This window comes from Melampsora larici-populina, assembly GCF_000204055.1.
Source record: "Melampsora larici-populina 98AG31 unplaced genomic scaffold MELLAscaffold_5, whole genome shotgun sequence".
NCBI classification, from domain to species: domain Eukaryota; kingdom Fungi; phylum Basidiomycota; class Pucciniomycetes; order Pucciniales; family Melampsoraceae; genus Melampsora; species Melampsora laricis-populina.
This window is the reverse complement of record NW_006768769.1, coordinates 1,353,886-1,373,546: the sequence shown is the minus strand read 5'-3', so window position 1 is coordinate 1,373,546 and position 19,661 is coordinate 1,353,886. Positions and strand designations below refer to the sequence as shown.

General features: G+C 39.1%; 3 protein-coding genes across 3 annotated transcripts; 2 read left to right on the top strand and 1 right to left on the bottom strand.

Annotated features, from left to right (window-relative positions):
• Nucleotides 1–2,605: 2,605 nt before the first annotated feature.
• On the top strand, nucleotides 2,606–3,552 carry MELLADRAFT_60279 (uncharacterized protein; the record flags this gene model as incomplete). The annotated part of the gene is made up of 2 exons (XM_007406142.1): nucleotides 2,606–2,828; nucleotides 2,894–3,552. 2 exons carry the CDS (start codon nucleotides 2,606–2,608, stop codon nucleotides 3,550–3,552), a joined length of 882 nt encoding a protein of 293 aa, XP_007406204.1.
• A 9,224-nt stretch (nucleotides 3,553–12,776) lies between these two features.
• MELLADRAFT_60278 (uncharacterized protein) lies at nucleotides 12,777–15,594 on the top strand (the record flags this gene model as incomplete). The annotated part of the gene is made up of 6 exons (XM_007406143.1): nucleotides 12,777–12,790; nucleotides 13,003–13,114; nucleotides 13,593–13,932; nucleotides 14,005–14,067; nucleotides 14,124–14,846; nucleotides 14,912–15,594. 6 exons carry the CDS (start codon nucleotides 12,777–12,779, stop codon nucleotides 15,592–15,594), a joined length of 1,935 nt encoding a protein of 644 aa, XP_007406205.1.
• A 1,557-nt stretch (nucleotides 15,595–17,151) lies between these two features.
• On the bottom strand, nucleotides 17,152–19,150 carry MELLADRAFT_70987 (uncharacterized protein; the record flags this gene model as incomplete). Its single annotated transcript, XM_007405932.1, has 2 exons — nucleotides 17,152–18,477; nucleotides 18,588–19,150. 2 exons carry the CDS (start codon nucleotides 18,754–18,756, stop codon nucleotides 17,447–17,449), a joined length of 1,200 nt encoding a protein of 399 aa, XP_007405994.1.
• Nucleotides 19,151–19,661: the final 511 nt, after the last annotated feature.

The following is a 19,661-nucleotide window of genomic DNA, read 5'->3' as shown; positions in this document are numbered from 1 at the left end:
GACCATTACACGAACTATCACAAAAAGATATGGCTTTCGAATGGAATGAAGACAGGGAAAGGGCGTTTGAAACATTGAAGACTGCGTTTACGACGGCACCAGTGCTGAAAATAGCTGATCCATACCGCCCGTTTGTGTTAGAGTGTGATTGCTCAGACTATGCATTAGGAGCGGTACTATCTCAAATTTCGGAAGACGACAATGAATTGCACCCAATAGCCTATTTATCACGGTCTTTGATACAAGCAGAAAGAAATTATGAGATCTTTGATAAAGAACTCCTAGCCGTTGTAGCCTCCTTCAAGGAGTGGAGACAATACTTGGAAGGAAATCCCAACAGACTGAATGTTATTGTTTACACGGATCATAAAAATTTACAATCTTTAATGACAACAAAAGAGCTAACACGACGGCAAGCTAGATGGGCAGAAATTCTGGGTGAATTTGACTTTGAAATACGGTTTCGACCTGGTAGACAATCAGCCAAGCCGGATGCATTGTCCAGACGACCCGATTTAATACCACCAGAAGGCACGAAATTAACATTTGGCCAAATATTGAAGCCGGATAACCTGCCAAAAGACGCCTTTCTTGATGATTTAGACATTGCTGATATGTGGTTCGTGAATGAAGATGAAATCCACATTGATGAAATTAACGAAGTTGAAGATGAAGAGCTTGAAAGCGCTGAAGATAATCAACGGATATGGAATGATTTGAAGATTTTGTCGAACATTAAGGAAAAATCCGGCGAAGATCTGAAGATGAATGAAATTAAGAAACTATGTCAAGAAATGCCAAACTCAAAGCTGTTGAAAGACTATAAGTTGAATGACGATATTCTGTATCACAGGAACAAGGTAGTCATACCCAACGACTTAGAATTGAAGTTACAAATTCTTCGATCTAGGCACGACAGCCGATTAGCTGGACATCCGGGAAGGATGAGAACCCTTGCACTAATCAAAAGATCGTATTATTGGCCGGGGATGAAAGCATTCATAAATCAATACGTCGATGGCTGTCAATCTTGCCAACGCGTAAAGTCTCGAACGGAGAAACCGTTCGGCAGCTTACGTCCCCTCCCAGTACCTGAAGGACCATGGCTTGATGTCTGTTACGATTTAATCACAGACTTACCAATATCAAAGGGTTTCGACAGCATATTAACTGTTGTTGATCGATTGACTAAAATGGCACACTTTATACCATGTATGAAGACATTAACATCGGAGGAACTAGCTGACATTATGATTCGAGATGTTTGGAGGTTGCATGGAACACCTAGGTCAATCACATCTGATCGAGGAAACGTGTTCATCTCGAGAGCGACGAAAGACTTTCACAAACGACTGGGAATAAAAACCCAATCGTCGACTGCGTACCATCCTCAAACTGATGGCCAGTCGGAAATAACCAACAAAGCAGTTGAGCAGTTCATAAGGCATTATACATCTTACAAACAGAATGATTGGCATGATCTTCTTCCTTTTGCAGAGTTCTCGTATAACAACAACCACCATGTAGCCATTGGAATGTCACCCTTCAAGGCAAACTATGGATTCGACGTTGCTTTTACGGATGTGCCATTGAGCGAACAGTGTTTACCAGCGGTAGAAGACAGGATGAATCAAATCAAAGATGTGCAACGAGAATTGAGAGATGCGATGAATTTAACCCAAGAAACAATGAAGACCCAACATGAAGGCAAAACGAAAAAATCACCGAGTTGGAAAAAAGGGGACAAAGTTTGGCTTAGCAACAAGAACATAGCTACGACAAGGCCTACAGTTAAGTTTTCGCATAGGTGGCTAGGTCCATTCACAATTACAGCGCATGTGTCAGATAATGCTTATAAACTTGATTTACCCAAGTCTATGCATAGGATCCACCCAGTATTTAACGTCAATTTACTCCGAAAGTTTGAGAAGAGCAAGATTGAAGGACAAAATCAAAGACCATCACCGCCAATAATAATTGATAATGAAGAAGAATTTGAAATTAATGAGATATTAGACAAAAGAAAGAAAGGGAAAAAAGTAGAGTATCTAATTAATTGGAAAGGTTATGGACCCAATTACGACTCTTGGGAACCGGAAAGTGGACTCAAGAATGCAAAAGACATTATGAATGAATTCAACAGAAAATATCCTCAAGCAGAAGATAGATATAAGAAGGCACGGAGAAAGAATTGAGGGTGAAGCTTTTTCCCTATGGGGTTTTTTAATGCCAACCCGTGGAAAGATGCTAACCTGCAAGAGGGGGTTGAGTCATAAAGGGGGGAGTGGTGTTATGAGCCATTAGTTATAAGGCTTTACCATGTATGCTTATACTGTATTGTACTCTAGTTATCCTTTCTCTCGAGTAGAACTACAGTTCCTCACGTAGCAATCTATTACCTTACCTAGAGGATCTTTTACGCTCACTCTCTTGCATCTCAGCAAGCCAGCTCCTATCAGATGTCGTCCAACTTTCTGAAAAGTTAAGACCATTTCTAACCAATATAAAACTGAACTCAGAATCCCAAGATTTGTACAAAATATTGAGTAATCCATTGGAACAACATATCAATGTCAAGAATGCCATCAATAGACTGCTGATAGAAATGAAGGATATTCCAGAGGTAGACCTTGAAGACCCCTACAAATTGATAATGGCACATAATCACCTGGGCCACTATGTGGAAGAAGAACTAACTTCTGAGGAACCTTCCACCAACAGGTGGGATATTGTTGATGGTATTCAAAGGGCCTGGTCCAAAATTTATCCAGGATTTTGTTTGGGTCAAGAGGATCTGATGTCTTACAATTATGATATCTTCCTAGCGTGTAGGTTCAGTTTTTTTATCAGGCCTTGACCCAATGTATGCTGACCAAAAGAATTCTTTCCACAGATCCTCACCTCCTTGCACATGCCAAATGGGAAAACTTCATGCAAGTCACACAACAGTTCTTGACCAGTCCTGATGCATTTTCCAGATTTCTCTGGATCAGGCCATCACAACCATACCAGGCTTCCGCTTATGATGAAGGATATTATCGCAACATTGCAGCAGGCATGAGCAATATGGAGATACCATATCCACTGGGTCTTGAGATGTTAATGCATCTGACCAATTACCTGCCAAAAGGGCCTGAACAACTCCTGCAATTAATTTACAAAGAATCTGTGGCTGTTCGTCATGCTATTAGCCATGTAATGTTTAAAGAGTTCAAGTGGCCTTCCTGGACCAACCATGATAGATCAGAACAAGAAATGAATGAAATAAAACACTTTATAAATGTCTTGGACAAGATAACTCCCATTTTCAGTAAAAGGAAGATGGCAGAAATACACTTAGACCATGTAACAGACATACAGCGTAAAGCTCTTGACACACCATCGGAAAGTTCTGCCTTAGAACTATTGAACCCAGGAACCAGCTCGCCAAATGTGGAAAAATGGAGGAGAATATTTCAAAAAACAAGTCCAGCTACTACAATGATTGGTCAAACTAAGGTGTATTGGTACCATGTGATTGGTTCCCGCATGGGGAGTCACCATGTAATTTAAGTGGCAGACATCAATACAATGCCAACAGTTGGAAGCCCTGTCATAGAAACAGGGTCATATAAGGTAGGGGCAGGGACAAGGACACAAGTTATTCAGTATTCCATCACAACACATAAGCTGTTTTTTATAATGATAGAAAAAACCTATGGGGTATCCTACTCCAGTCATGCATATGACTGGGAGAGTACTGTTCCTTTGGCCTCAGGCTCTCTACCTGCCAATTTTTTGTTCTTTTATCTTCTTTTTTAAGATCTTTTGGCATATGGTATTTGTTCCTCTTCATATACTTTTTGAGCTGTGTGTATCTTCTTTCCACTTTTGATCCTGTTCATTTAATCTTCACCGTGTCTTGTGAATAGTGATTTATTTAAAGGATTTGCTGAATCCTTTGTGGTCAGCAGGGGTCAACTGACTTTCAACCTCCCGGGTGATAAGGGGAAGAGGTGCTTGTTGTGGCACCTTTTTGATGGGTCTTTACAGGATCTAAGGAAAGTATTTTGTGTGTGCACACCGACGTGCTACAAGGATATTTACATGGTGCTTCTATCAATCTTGTTATCTGTGTTCCTATGATCCGCTGCATTTTCTGAGAAATTTGCAATTCACTTTGGTACTTTTCCATTTGCCTTCAGTGACACCACATTTAGTTACCAGAGGAGCTTACACCTCCCCCATTCTTCCTAACATGGTCTCATTACTTTTGCCACTGTCAAAATTAAGTCTGACTAAGCATTTGGTAAAGATATCACAACACATCACCCAAGTATTTAGGGATATAGATTCAGCTTGACCTAGTTTCCCCTTTTTATGCATGAATTGCATTGAGTTTGTGAGTGTTTGATTCAATGTTCATCTACATAATGAAAAAGAGGAGGGACTTGCAAGAGCTGTGTTTATGTGGGTGAATTCTGCCTGTGGGTAATTTTTTTGTTCTCATTCAACCTTTGACCTTTGTGTTTTGTGTTTCATCCTTTGCTAACCTTGTGCATTTGATATCTTTTTATGTCCACTTAGCTTCATCTTTGTAACTCTTTGTTTGCAAATCTTCCATCTATTCTCTAGAGTTTAAAGGTGTAATTACATTGGGATTGTCCATTCAAAGTATGTGTTTCCTAGTTTTCAATAAACTAAGTCTAGCAATTATTTATCTCTCCTCACCTCATCATTTCATATATATCCTCTTCTCTTTTACCTACTCAAATCTAGATACCTACCAGCTGTGAAGTGTATGGGTAACATTGCCACTGATAGTTCCAGAGAAAATGAAAGAAGACAACAAAAAAAGCTGTTTGTGTTGTGCAAAAAATGTCATGTTCCTGTGTACTGTATAGTGCTTATTGCTGAAAATAAGGAAATGTAGAACAAGGTTGTGCCCCAAAGATGATATTTGAAAAGCAAGAACAAACTATGGAATTGTTTCAAAAAGCTATAGACACAGATTCCTCAATCTCATAATTCCAAAACCACTTTTGGAATTTAAAAAAGGTGATTTTTGGCGGAGGGGATAGGCTTTGAAGATCTGATTTGATTTCCTTGTTTTCAGGGATAAGCACTATAGCATTTGTGATTATCTAGACTTTGCACTTGGCACAAAAACTGATCATCTATAAGCTTGTCAACGAAGTACACACATTTGTGACAAGTGCTAATTCAAGGAAGGGTTTGTCACACATAGCTGTACACATCCAAATTTTTTACAACCCGGCTTATCCAGCCATAACATCAACTCAAGGCTTGGAATTGTCTGATTTGATGTATTCTCTCTTGCACGCTACTGATGTAGTATATGTATTTGAGTCTTTTGCTGGTTCAATGTTCCGTGATTGTGGAGATGGTTGCTATATGATTCCAACAGCCATACACAACATGCTTTGATCTGTGTATCTTGACAGTAGCACATTCAAACTCTCAGCCCAATGATGGGGGGATTTCTGACTAAGATGTAATGATTATATATATAGCTTCATGACCTAGTACAAAGATCTGCAATTAGGGAATGATCACCATTATACCCGCTTTATGTGATGAAATACAATGTTTTATGCACATATTTGGGACCCAAGTGTATTTCATAAGTGTTTTCTTTTCATTTATTCCTTTTTGTTTTGTTTTATTAACATTTTGAAGTACCTGAACAAAAAGTTGGGGGTCAACAAAGAGCGGATGTATACGACCTGAAAGGTGATCATTGCGGATTTTGTCATGGGTTCACCACCCAAGTGGCTCTTTTATGTCACCCACCTCCATAGGAGCATTCCAGGGTCCTGTTGACGCTGTTGTACCAGTGATAACTGCAAACATGAGAGCTAAAGTTGTTGAATGGAGAGTTGAGATTTCAGAATCAATTGGAACAATCTCTCGCACATCACCACCAACATATTTACCTTGCATTTTTCAATCTGAGGTCCCCTTGGATTCCAAATCTTGGACAGAAGCCCCCCAAGGTTTTGAAACAAGGTAATTCTCAGTGCAAAAGGATACCTTAGATAGAAACCTTGCCAGGTTTCAAAATGGTCAACTTTTCATAAAAGAGGTTACATTGCTTGGGTGTTTGACTTAGACAATTAGGGTGTACAAATATCAATTCTGTGAAATTTCAGAGAGTTTGCCAGAAAGTCCAACAGAACGACAGATACCCAAATTTTTCTTCTGTCGTTCTGTGTGTATGTTTAGCTGAAGTTCAAGTTCAACTTCCTGAACCATCAAAACTTCATTCAGCTCAATCAAACCAACAATTGACTACTACTATCTTCAATCTCAAATCAATCAAAAACTCATATTCATCAAAATAGTCAGTCAAGAAAACAATTATTGATCCTGTTCACTAACAATTTCAAAATCATCACAGGCAGCAAGCTCATTAATCTTATAATACCTTCATAGGTCATGGCAGTGCTTTCTAATGATCAATTCTTCACTTCAACCCTTCCAAAATTGGAAACCTGACTTCAATCAAGATGTGCTCCGGTCAATATCCGGCGTGGTCGGCTCCATCCAACATCCGGACCAACGGTTATTTTTTACTATCCGGCATGCTGGACCCCCATCCAACACTTGAACCAGCTACTTGTTGGCTATCCGACGGATATCTGGCCGGTACAGCCAAAAAAAAAAAAGAAAAAAAAAGGAAAGGGCCTTTTTGATCATCTTCCCCACCACCTCAAACCTTACAATTGTCTGATATATCCACTTATCACCGCGCAAACGACCTTCTCACTTCAATTAATCAACCTTAAGTCAATTGATCAACATGTCCGAAGCCCCCACCTTGACAACAATTGATTTGTCCCAAGCCAATAGCTCCGATACGATGGAATCTCAGTCAACTTGAAAAAGCTATGTATGGAAATATTTTAAAAGATTAGAAAACTCAGAAACCAATCAGTGTCATTACGTCATGAGGGATGGAAAAGAATGTGGCACAAAGTTGAAACACAATGATAAAGGAAGTACTATTTCAATGAAGATCCACCTCACTTTCAAGCATAATCTCCGCGATGACGGTCCAATTGATGGAAGACAAGGAAGCTTGACTGCAGGTTTTAAGAAGATGAAATCAGTTCACATGGCAAGTCTTTTTGTCTTCTTACTCCAGAACACATTGACAATAGCTCATGTTCTTTTGATTTGAAAAACTGCTAGGATGTACTTGATGTTTCCAACCTCAAGACTAGTATATGTTATCTCATTGCCAATAACGACCTCACCTTCTCAATTGTTGAGAAAGAATCCTTCCAAAGATTATTGAAGCTTGTCAATCCTGACGTAAAAGGAATGCTTGTTGGACGGCATGCAATTTCTAAATATATGCGCAGACTTTATTATCATCATGAAGATCATATCAAGAAAACCTACTTATGACCTTGCAAAGCAATTGCCATTACTCAAGACACATGGATGTCTCCAAATAATAAGCCCTTGATGTCTCTCACTGGTCACTTTATAACAGAGAACTGTGACCTTATGGACCTTACTCTTGGCATTGCGGAAATCAAAGGTGAGAGTATCTTCTTTTCTATTGATCTGATCAACTCAAGCTGACTGACACCCAATCTTCCAGGTGCACACAACACCAATAACTTTGCCGGCTTAATCATTGAATATCTGACCAAGTATGACCTTACCAATAAGTTGTGTGCGATGACTGCCAACAATGTTGGTACAAACGCTGCTATAGGTCAAGTCCTTTCGAATTCAGATGGTATCACTTTTGATCACACAAAACAAGTCCATGGTTGTGTAGCGCACATTATCAACCTAGCTGCAAAAGAGGGACTCAAGGTTTTTGGTGAAATTCTTGACAAGGAAGAAGAGCAAGATTCATCAAACTTAATGGATATTAACAACCTTGTCGACCCACCCGAAGTGACTCAAGTAAACCTCAAGACCATCTACAATCAATGCCATGGTCTGGTTACTTGTACTTGGTCCAGCCCTCAACGTGGTCAACATTTTGCTGATATTGTCAAGCTCAAGCGTGCTATTTCTGCTGCTGCGAAGAAGAATCAGAATTCAAGAAACAATTCTCAGCCTCAAAGAAATCCAGCTGAGAATCCTCCATCAGCCCAAGCCAACCCTGATACTGATACTTCTGATCCTGCTGACACTGAGGCTCTCGATTATCTATTAGACAATCCTACTGTTGACAATGTTCAACCAACCCCCAAAAAAAACCCGGCTGAAACTGCAACTCGCCTGATTGTTGATGTTCCCACCAGATGGAACTCTTCATATCACATGTTTCAAAGACTTTTGCGTCTACAAGAAGCATGTGATGGATTCTGCCTGCAAAACAAGTACAAAAAGTATGCACTCTCCAGGCTCGAGTGGGATTACGTCAAACAAATGTGCGATTTCTTGGAACCTCTGAGCAAAGCGACTGACATACTCTGTAAGTCAAAGTACCCAACAATGCATCAAGTGGGTCCATTGTATGTTGCAATCTTGCAAAAACCAAGATTAGTAAGTATTTGTATTTTTTTACTTTTAAATACACATAAATTATAATTGGATAATGTGACTTAATGTACATCTAGGTACACCATCAATACGATCATGATCAACTTCAACCCGCGTCTAAAAACATGATATCAAAACTTGAAGACTACTTCAAGAAAGTCTTTACCAAACCTGCGCCAGTCTGTGCTACCCTCCTGGATCCACAACTCAAGATGAACTATTTTCAAGTGAGTTTCTTCATACTCATCTTACTTTAAGGTTGTACTGATCAGGAAGTATGTCTCATTTACCAACAGGAACAATCCATGTTTTTTTCTGAGTATGACCTCTTTACTTCAGACATCAGGTCAACATTTGAACTAGAGGCCTTGAAATATGAAGTCGATGAACCAATGCCCACTCCAACTACCACCAGGAAATCCACTGCCACATCTACTTCCCAGTACTTCAAAGACACTATTTTTGGTGCCCCAGACGCTGCACAGGACCATTCAATCAGTGCCGAGATTACTCAATATCTCAACGATAAACTTGAATCCCGCGATACTAAGGTCCTAGATTTTTGGAAAAAACGTGGTAGCAATATGTATCCTGCATTGGCAAAAATGGCCATGGCCTTCCTTGCAATTCCAGAAACTAGCTGTCCGTTGGATGGTATTTTTAACAAGACCAAAAGGATCTTGGGGCCTCCGCGTACTAATCTTGCGTCCTTACACGTTGAGGCTCTCTTGTGTGTGAAAGATTGGCATCAGGTGTTTGGCCCTTTGAAACCTAGCCGTGATGCTGAGGATGATAGTGATTAGTTTTTTATTTTTTTTATCATCTTGTTTCCCTTATTATTCAATATTTTTCCTTAAATTTATGTGAACACACGGCTACTTGAGACTGCAATGATATGAAAATATCAGCCAGATATCCGACGGATATTGCATTTTCCGACCCCCTCATCTGATAACCGAACCAGCCGGAGTATCCAGCGACCAGATAGCTCCAAGGCCTCATCCGACATCCGGAACCGTTGGATGCTCCGTTGAGTATCCGACGGATGTTTGGTTTTGGAGCACATCTTGAGACTTTGAGACTTCAATCCTGGTTTTTGGATCTTGTACACTTTCCAGGTAGAAAATCAATTTGTTTTTGTGAAGTTTATTTTGTATCTTCAAAACAAAAGGAACTTTTATTTTTGCTTCTTAAAACTAATCAGATCACTCTTTTCTTGTCACAACTACATAAGACAACATCAAAGTGAAATGATTGTATGTTTAGGTTGTTCTAATTGTTTGAAAGATAATGATAGCAAAACAATGTAAACAATCAATTGTTTTGTTAGTTGATATCTAAAAGCAATTGATCATTGTGTTCTAAAAGATTGAAAAGATGAAGATTCAAAAACAATCAAAACAATCAAAACAATCAAAACAATCAAAACAATCAAAACAATCAAAATGATCAAAATGATCAAAACAAATAGTTGATATCTAAAAGCATTTGATCATTTTGTTCTAAATGATTGAAAAGATGAGGATTCAAAAACAATCAAAACTATCAAAACAATTGATGGATTGATTTCAGTACTTTGGGTTGAAATCAGAAATGTAAGCTAGTCCAGTTGAAGTTGTGTTCAATTTGATGGATGCAATGATATTGATAGGTATGAATGAAATACTTGTGAGGAGGAGGTTTCGCCGGGAGACAAAGATAGCACCGGCGCATGCTTCTAGACACTGTCTGGTGTTCAGGGAAAAGGGGCGTTCAAAGCTCAAGAACAACACAGAACCACAGAACGTCAGATCCCACCAAAATTTGGGTATCTGTCGTTCTGTTAAACTTTCTGGCAAACTCTCTGAAATTTCACAGAATTGATATTTGTACACCCTAAATGTAGTGCCAGCGGCTGAAACACTTTTTATTAATCAAGATGAAACTTATTGTAATAATGCTATTTTTTTCCTCTTTAATGGGTTTGAAATGTAAGACAATACTTTGTCATCTTTTGATGACATTTTTTAGAAAATGGAGCTAAGGAGTTATATCCTGCTTTATATTTTTTGTATACAATTCAAGTTTAATAAGTCTTTAGTTATGTGATCCTTGTTAATATATCTCAATGTTGCTTTGAAAAGTACTTTCACAAAAGCTGAACTTAGGGGACTTCTTGCACAGACATTTAGGGTGTAAAAATATGCCTTCTGTCATTTTTCAGAGAATTTGACAGAAGGTTTCACAGAATGACAGATACCAAAATTTGGCGGGATCTGTTGTTTGTTAAAAATATCAAGACAGACAGAGCAACAGAACAACAGATCACACCAAAATTTTGGTATCTGTTGTTCTGCAAAACCTTCTGTCAAATTTCAGAGAATTTGACAGAAGTCATATTTGTACACCCTAATTGCTGAGGCTCTTCTCAATAAAAAATAATTTTCTGGAAGTCATTTTGTAAGACTGTTTGATGTATATGTATGGTCTCCTTTATGTTGTACTCTAATTGGTATCTGTGCTCTTCTTGGTGAGACATATTTGATCTGTCTGGATGAATCAAAAGGGATCGGTAGCAAAAACATAAAGATAGTCATTTGGTCAAGTCTTACACCAATGAACCATCAGAAAATGCCATGTAGTAGAGCTCTTGTTTGACTTGTGCAAACATTTTCAAGTTTTGTGGGACTGAAGCTCTCCCCCTATTGAGCCTACATGTAATGTGGTATCAGACTTCTTCTGAGACTACCTGAGAAGGACCCTGGAATGCGCCTATGGATGCGCCTGACCAAAAATCCAACTTTTTTCTTAAGGCTTTTGGGCCATAGAAGGACTACACTAACACTTGTCAACAAGTGCAGGAGCACAAACATTAATGTAACTGGTTAAGAGCTTTTGAATGCACTTGCTTTTAACCCTGTAGCACCACTGGTTGCTGTGATAATCAAATGTATCGCCCTAAAACATCAAAGTTGGATTTTGGTCTTGAGTGCCGTAAAAAAAATGTGCCTTTGCATTTTACAGCGCAATGAGTCAAGCTGCGGAGCTTGGACCAGGCTTGCTTGAGAGCCTAGACAACTACATCCTTTGAGGTGCTTAGGATCTCCAGGTAATGACTGGTGTGTAATGTAGAGCTCAAAAACCCCAACATGGTTTTTGTCAGAGACATCAATGGGCACATTCCAGGTGTGAGAAGAGCCCTGGGACATACAGGAAGAGTTGAATCCCTTCTGGTGTGGCATTGTTTTTGCATAGCAGTTCCTTCTCTTTATAAGCCTGTATGCTCACAGCTCCACCAACCACATATGATATCTAGACATCCATTTTTGGTCAAAATTATTACATGTGAGAGACAATCATTTGGAAATTGTGAAAGGAAACGTTTTGAAAACAGGAAGTTAGAAGCAAATCAAATTGTTTAAACCAAAAAGACAAGTTGAAAAGATATCATGATTGCTTTTTTTAAATATCATACAAAGAGACAGTTGCAAACAATGACAACATTGAGTTGTCTTTGACAATTAGCAATAGTACAGTGAGATCAAAAACAGGGTCAGCATTGCAACAACCTCTTGGAGCAAGCTTTCATCATAGATACTTGAAGATGTAGCATATAATTGGCCTCTGCCCCATTGTTTTTGTTGCCAGATAAAAGTGAGCAAGGCCTCACTAGCTTCATTTGTATGTTGTCTATGAAATAGGCACAAGTAATCAAATAGCAAGGAGTGTTCTTGTATTAATTGATGATTTCTTCTGGATTGGGGTGAGTCTAAACATATGTAAGGTGCAAATCAATTCTTTGACAATGATTCTTGACTATTCATGATAAACTCATCATAGTTTGATGGATTTTTTGAAGTCTTAACAATCAATTATTTCAAACCTCCATACATATATACCAGTTGCCACTATCCTGTATAAACAGTGTATGACAAGCCACCATCCTCTGTGATTTATTTTTCTCAGGATTGTCTCAGAGCGAGTCAGTCTCAGAAAAAGACATGCAGTTACACTGCCACCACAGTAAGCTTGACACAGCAATGACTAGCATTATTGAAGCGCAGCTTTGGGCTCAAGTTGTGGCATACTGCAGGAAAGTCACACATTGTGCTCTCTCCTCAATATAAAATATTTCTAATAATGCACTGTAGGTAATACCAGAAGCTATACTTGATTCAATCAGATCAATCCACATGAAGGTATATTTTCTAGACAGAGATACAATTGCTCCTGCAAAGCATGCAGCTTTACAATGCTCACTCACATAGTTATGAGATGCTAAAGTAATGTTATTCTTGGTGTGAGTGTTCCTGTGTTTAGGTGTACATACATTACAAGCAAAGCTGCCCAAGTGGTGGCTGCGTAGACTGCACACAGATAAGACTGGTAAGATGATTATGCCCCTTCCTTTCTCAGTGGGACATCTTTTTCTCATGGTCACAATGAAGACAACAACATTTACTGTAGCATGAGTATGACTAGTGTTTTCAGTGACTCTGACTCACTTTGTAGATACAAGTTGCTCCACAAAGTGTACTGTAGTGGTGGTGAAACAAGGTCTGAGCCTCTCCACTTGCTTCAAATTATGACTCATCACATGTATCAAGGTAAAACTGGCTGTGCTGTGAGTTTTGCACGGCAAGGTTTGTGTCTAATGGTGGCTGGGCACAACTTGGAAAAGGTTTCAGACCCTAATATAAGAGTGATTCCCCAACACCCACAAATCCACGATTATATGACCTTCTCATTCACCACACTTGATATTGTGCCCCAGCTACTTTTCTGAAGTTATATTCCACAATGCATACCAATATTCGCATTTTATCACCACTACTTTTTATCCAACTGGCTTTGATCACCATGCCTTCATGCTCATTGGGACAGGGGCACTTCTATGATGAAATAGGATTCCCACTTACATTCCACACATACCAACAAGAGGATGTAATGGTCAATAAGCTCAGCTACTCCCATGACTTCCCAAAACCCCACCAACCACCTCTAGGAGAAATTTCCTAAGGGGGGCACTGGGTAGAACCAGACAAGCTTCAATAGATCCCCTCAATGAACTTCTACCTGTTGTATACAATTCTTTCTTTAAGACTACCAAGACAATTCAAGATCTTCAATCTCAACCTTCTCAACCAGTACATTTTGGAATTCAAAAATTAGCAGAGAAAGTATTGGTATTGGTCAACACACTTGATAATCAACATGTTCCTCAGACTGATTGGCTCAAAAAACATGAACACCTAGTAAAAGAATGCCAAGACTTGGCTCAGGAAGCCTTATTGAACCCTCAATATCTGAAAGACCTGGAAAGGCTTTGGGCTACTGGAATCTGGGTAGCACTTGAAATAGGAAAATGGGGAAGAACAGACAATATACCAATGCCAGACGGCCTCAGAAACCAAGTAAAACTGGAAATACAAGCTGCTTGGCGTGAGTTATATCACAAAATTTTAAAATGATCATTGAGCTGAAACCTGTATATTGTAACTTTCCTTTCTCCAGATTATGGAGCACAATTCACTGAAGCATTTGATCATTGGATGAGAAAGGAAATACCCACAAGAGGTGTGTAGTCCTTATATTTAATTCACTATATTTGCTGCTGACTTTCTGAAATTCAGGCCATGATCATGGACTTGAGGAATGTTTGAAGAGGGCTGAATTGATAGGACAACATGAGAAGGAGGATGGATATCAAATTGGTAGAATCCGTCACCCAACCGATAGAATGGTTGCTGAATACCTCTCAGGTCACACACTACCTCGAGAGGCTGTCCTAGTCCAGGGTCTTCTTGCTGAATTTCAGGAAATTTTCCAGGAACCACATGTTGAATTTACTGAGGGCCAATATGCTATTGATATCCTTGCACATATGCTTCATTTCTGGTCCTACGATAGACCCAGATTGGCATTTGGTATTTTCCTCAACAATGTGGTACTTTGTAAAAATATGAACAGTTTCCAGGCTAAGAGAGACATCCTTCAACATTCTGAAAAGTTAAGACCATTTCTAACCAATATCAAACTTAACTCAAGATCTCAAGATCTGTACTCAATCTTGAGCAATCCATTGGAACAACACCAAAACGTCAAAAATGCCATCAATAGACTGCTGATAGAAATGAAGAATATCCCAGAGGCAGACCTCCAAGACTCCTACAAATTGATCATGGCCCATAACGAACTGGGAAAATATGTGGAACAAGAACTACTTTCTGAAGCGCCTTCCACCAACAGGTGGGATATTTTTGATGGTATTCAAAGGGCCTGGTCTAAAATTTATCCAGGATTTCGTTTGGGTCGAGAGGATCTGATGGCCTACAATTATGGTCTTGTCCTAGAGCGTATGTTCAGTCTTTTCATCAGGCCTTGAATCAATGTATCCTGACTGAAATAATTGTTTCCACAGATCCTCACCTCCTTGCACATGCCAAATGGGACAATTTCATGCAAGTCACCCAACTCTTCAAAGAAGATGTGCCTTCCAAACCTTTCTGGAACAAGCCTTCTCAACCATACCAGGTTGCTGCTTATGATGGAGGATATTATCGCAACATTGCAGCAGGCATGAGCAATAAAGAGATACCATATCCATTGGGTCTTGAGATGTTAATGCATCTGACCAATTACCTTCCACAAGGGCCTGACCATCTCCTGCAATTAATTTCCAAAGAATCTGCGGCTATTCGTGATGCTATCAGGCATGTGATGTCTAAAGAGTTCAAGTGGCCTTCCTGGACCAATCATGATAGATCAGAACAAGAAATGAAGGAAATAAAACACTTTGTAAAAGTCCTGGACAAGATAACTCCCGTTAGTAGTATGACAGAAATAGCAAAAGTTAACTTAGTCCATGCAAAAGACAATGTAAAATTACATGCATCAAACTTCAAGTGTCGCATAATGCATCAACCCCTTGACACACCAACGGCAAGTGATGGCTTAGAACTCTTAAACGGGGACACCAGCTCATTAACTATGGAACAATGGCGGCAAATATTTCAAAAAACAAGTCCAGTTACTACACAAATTGCTCAAACTACCTTGTCTTGGTACCCGCGTTGGGAGGCATCGTGGAATTTAAGTGGATGACCTCAATAAAATATTGACAGTTCACAGCCATGTCATGGAAAAAGGGTTATATACGTTATGGGGAGGGACAAGGACACAAATCATTATGTAATAACCGTACATAAGCTGGTATTTATAATGATACAAACAAGACTATGGGCTATCCTACATATGCCCTACAGTCATGCATATGACTGGGAGGGTACTATTCTTTCTGCATCAGGGTCTCTTCCCGCCAAATTTCTGTTCATTCTATCTTGTTCTTTTCTCTTCATTTCTAAGATCTTTTGGTAAATGATGTTTCTTCCTCTTGACATACTTCCCGAGATAAGTGTGTCTTCTGTTTACTTTTGATCCTGTTTATTCAATCTACTTTTTTCATCTTGTTATCTGGGGTTCTATGATCCGATGCCTTTCCTGAGCAAGTTGCAATTTGCTTTGGTATGATTGGATTTGCCCGTAGCGACACCATATTTTGGTTCCCGGAGGAGCTTTCGCATCCTCCGGTCTCCCTAACACAGCCTCATTACTTTTGACTGTCGACATCAAGTCTGTCTAAGCTTGCGGTAAAGACATCACAAAGCTTTACTCAAGTATACAGTAAAATTGAGATATCAGTTTGATCTACTTTTCACTTTCATGAATTGGATACAGTTTTTGAGCGTTTGATTCTATGTTTGTCTACATAATGAAAAAGTGGAGAGACTCGCATGAATACTGTTTTTGTGTGTGAGTTCTGCCTGTGGGTAATTTTGTCTTTGGTCCGAATGAGCCAATAATTTTTCTACTGGTTGTTCTCAACTGACTTTTGACCTTCCTGATTTCATTTTTGACCTTGTGCATTTGGTATCTTTTCATCACCACTTTGCTTTCATCTTTGTAACCTTTTGTCCGCCAATCTTCATCTATTCTCTAGATTTGAAGGTATAAGGACATCTGAATTGCCCATTCCAAAACTGTGTTCCCTAGTCCGCAAAAAACTAAGTCCTTCTAGGCTTACACAATCAAATCTATATCTCCTCCCACCTTATCATTTCATATATCCTCTTCTCTTTTGACCATTCAAATCTAGATCCCTACCAGCTGTAAAATGTATGCGCAATATGGCCACTAAGATTTCCAGAGAGAAATAAAGAAGACAATTTAACAAGTTGTTTGGCTCGTACAAAGTAGCTCTCCCCTAGTGACCCGCCACGTAGCTAAAACTTGGCTCCCCAACGCAATAGCTGGCATTGGCGAGGTACACTGAAGAATGGGTCAATTTCAGCACCTTACACTTCACCTCAAAGTGATATTTCATGAAGCCCATGATTGATGTGCTCATATGGTGCACGACCCACATAACTCTCCCAGGAGCTAGAAGCACAGCTCAGGAGCACTTCATGATAATCAATATTACTATGAGACCCCTGACGAGTAACACTGTCAGCGAAACTCATGAGTTGCACAGCCATGGTGGTATGAAATTCAAAAGAAAAGGCACTTTCATAAGCTCAAACTATACCCTTGGACAGTTTTCATTCTCAAACAGGAAACATGGCTTCACATTGCTAGCAATCTAGTTTTTCCTTTCTTCATGCAAGTGGGTATATCTCTCTCTATTTCAACATCCTTTTTGAAAGTAATTCAACGCCATTTTTGAAATACAAGTATAAGTATAGACTAATTCAATGCTTTTTTGTGCATCTAGTTGAAGTAGGCACAGTAAGGCGATGAAGTAGAAAAAAAATAATGATGATGCAAATCTAATTGGGAGAGAAATATATAATTCATGCAGAATGATTCGTCAAATAAATAGGTAAAAACTATAAAATCTATATAGGAATCTCCTTTCTATAAACAATCTTATTGATAAAAGTTTTCAAAAACAAACCTAAGTCCATCCCTCCGATTGTAATTGATTAAATACTGATGAATTCATCTTATAAGAATGTTGACCATTAGGATTAGGAAATCGTTTAGAACGAGTTTGATTTATATATTCATGTATGATTTGAAGTTCTAAATCCCATCTAGGATTCAAATTAGAAACATGATAACCATTTGAAGGATGATCCATGATAAATCGAGGTTTGATTGAATCTAATGAACCTAATAAATCTGATGTGACTAAAACTTGTCCATCAACTGATGGTCCTGCTCCAATTCCTATAGTAAAAATCGATAACTTTTTTTGAATCTCGATGGAAAGTTTTTCAGGTATGGCTTCTAATACAATTCCAACTACACCTGATGATTCTAATTCAATAGCCGTCTTAATGATATTTCTTGCTGATTCGATTTCTTTTGATCCTTGAACTTTCATTCCTCCTTGACCTGCAATTCGTTGAGGTTGTAAACCAAGATGACCAATCACTGGAATTCCATATTGTTTTAAAATTTTGATTAATGGAATTTGTTCAAGTCCTCCTTCGATTTTCACTGCATCAATTCTTGCCTCTGAAACCAATCTTAAAGCCGTTCTTAATCCTCTATCTGGGTTTTGACCTTCAAAAGTTCCGAATGGTAAATCTGCTACCAAGAGTGGCATTCTATAATGGTATGGATTCTCGTTAGTTTGAATCGGTGGTGGTTGTAGTACACTATCTAGACCACGTCTGACGGCTTTCAGATGATAAGTGAATTCTTCTAAACTTAGTTCGTTAGTTGAAGTATAACCAAGTGAGACCATCGCTAATGAATCTCCACATAAACAAAAATCTACACCGTTTGGTAGCGATCGTTTCGAGGTTTGATTTTGGTTTGATTTCTGAGACGAAGTATATGATGACATGGCTAGTAAACGAGCTGATTGAAAATCATGAGCTGTTAACATGGTGATTGGGGTTTTCGATTTATATAAATCTGAAATAGTTTCGAAAGTCACATTTGATGATCTCGTCATAGTTGCTGATCGACCCGAGTCTTTGTTTTGGGTAAAGCAAATTATTAAATGCCGTTAGAAAAAAATAGCCACTGATTAGTTCTTTTGCGATTTGTTCTGATTAAGAATTTGAAAATGAAATGAACTGAACTTGGATGTGGTAGTCTTTGATTTTGATCTGATTCCTGTAAGTCAGACTGAGAGTTAAATGCTTGAGAACTATATCGAGATTGGAACTTGATGTTAGATAGGACATCATGTTGATGTCGATATGATAAGCGTTGGTGATGACAGGGATGATGGTTGAATGTTAACCTCATGTTGTTGATTTTGCAAGAAATAATAAGATCTCAACTGATCGAAGCAAGACGTCTCAAGGAAGTTTTCGGATTTGAAGTTTCTTGTGTTTCCGTTTTGAGTACCTTGAGTTTCATCCTTTAGTTCATTATCATAAACACCTGTTTCATTAAGATTGATTAGGATTGATTGTAATCTTGGTCCTTATATTAAAAAAACACCTTGCTTCGATCTGATATCGTTTTTTACTTTAACCCAATCTCAGCATCTCGTAAATCCTTCAATAGGTCGAACTTTTCCTTGAAATTGGGTAGAGGAAAGATAGAACCCCTCCAGAATAACTGTCTTTCTTCTCTGTGTGACTAACTTTCTTTTGATCTCAACATCAGCGAACCAGATTTGCCAAAAAAAAACTAAACAAACCTAAACGGCGGCTGAGCTGCGACCTTCGAACGCGCGTGGTTTCCATGATCGGTTGCCCCGGTAAGGCCGGCACCCGGCCCGGCCCGGCCGGGCTATTCCCCGCCCGGAGGCTGCCCGCGGGAAGATCGAGCGGGCTCCGGGCTGCCCGGTTTTTTTTTGTTTTTAAAAATAGAGGGCTGAAGAGCGCTCCATAGTTTAAAATTTCAACTTAGATCTACATCTTCTCACACTTATCGTGCATAAATTCTGATACAAACCCTTCCTTTTTCATCATCAAGGTTATTCTGGATTTCCGATGAGCTCTACAAGGAAGCGGGGCATCAACAGCAGCCCTAACTCCGACAATCGCTCTCAACATATTAATAAACAAGCCTGTCTATCGTATTCAAAAGAAAGCACCCAAATCGTGACCATTGGATCTGACGACGAGAATTCCGATGAATCCCTTGTTAATGCGAAGCAGCATGCGTGCGCTGCCGTCGTCGCGGACTGATTTAAACTTACT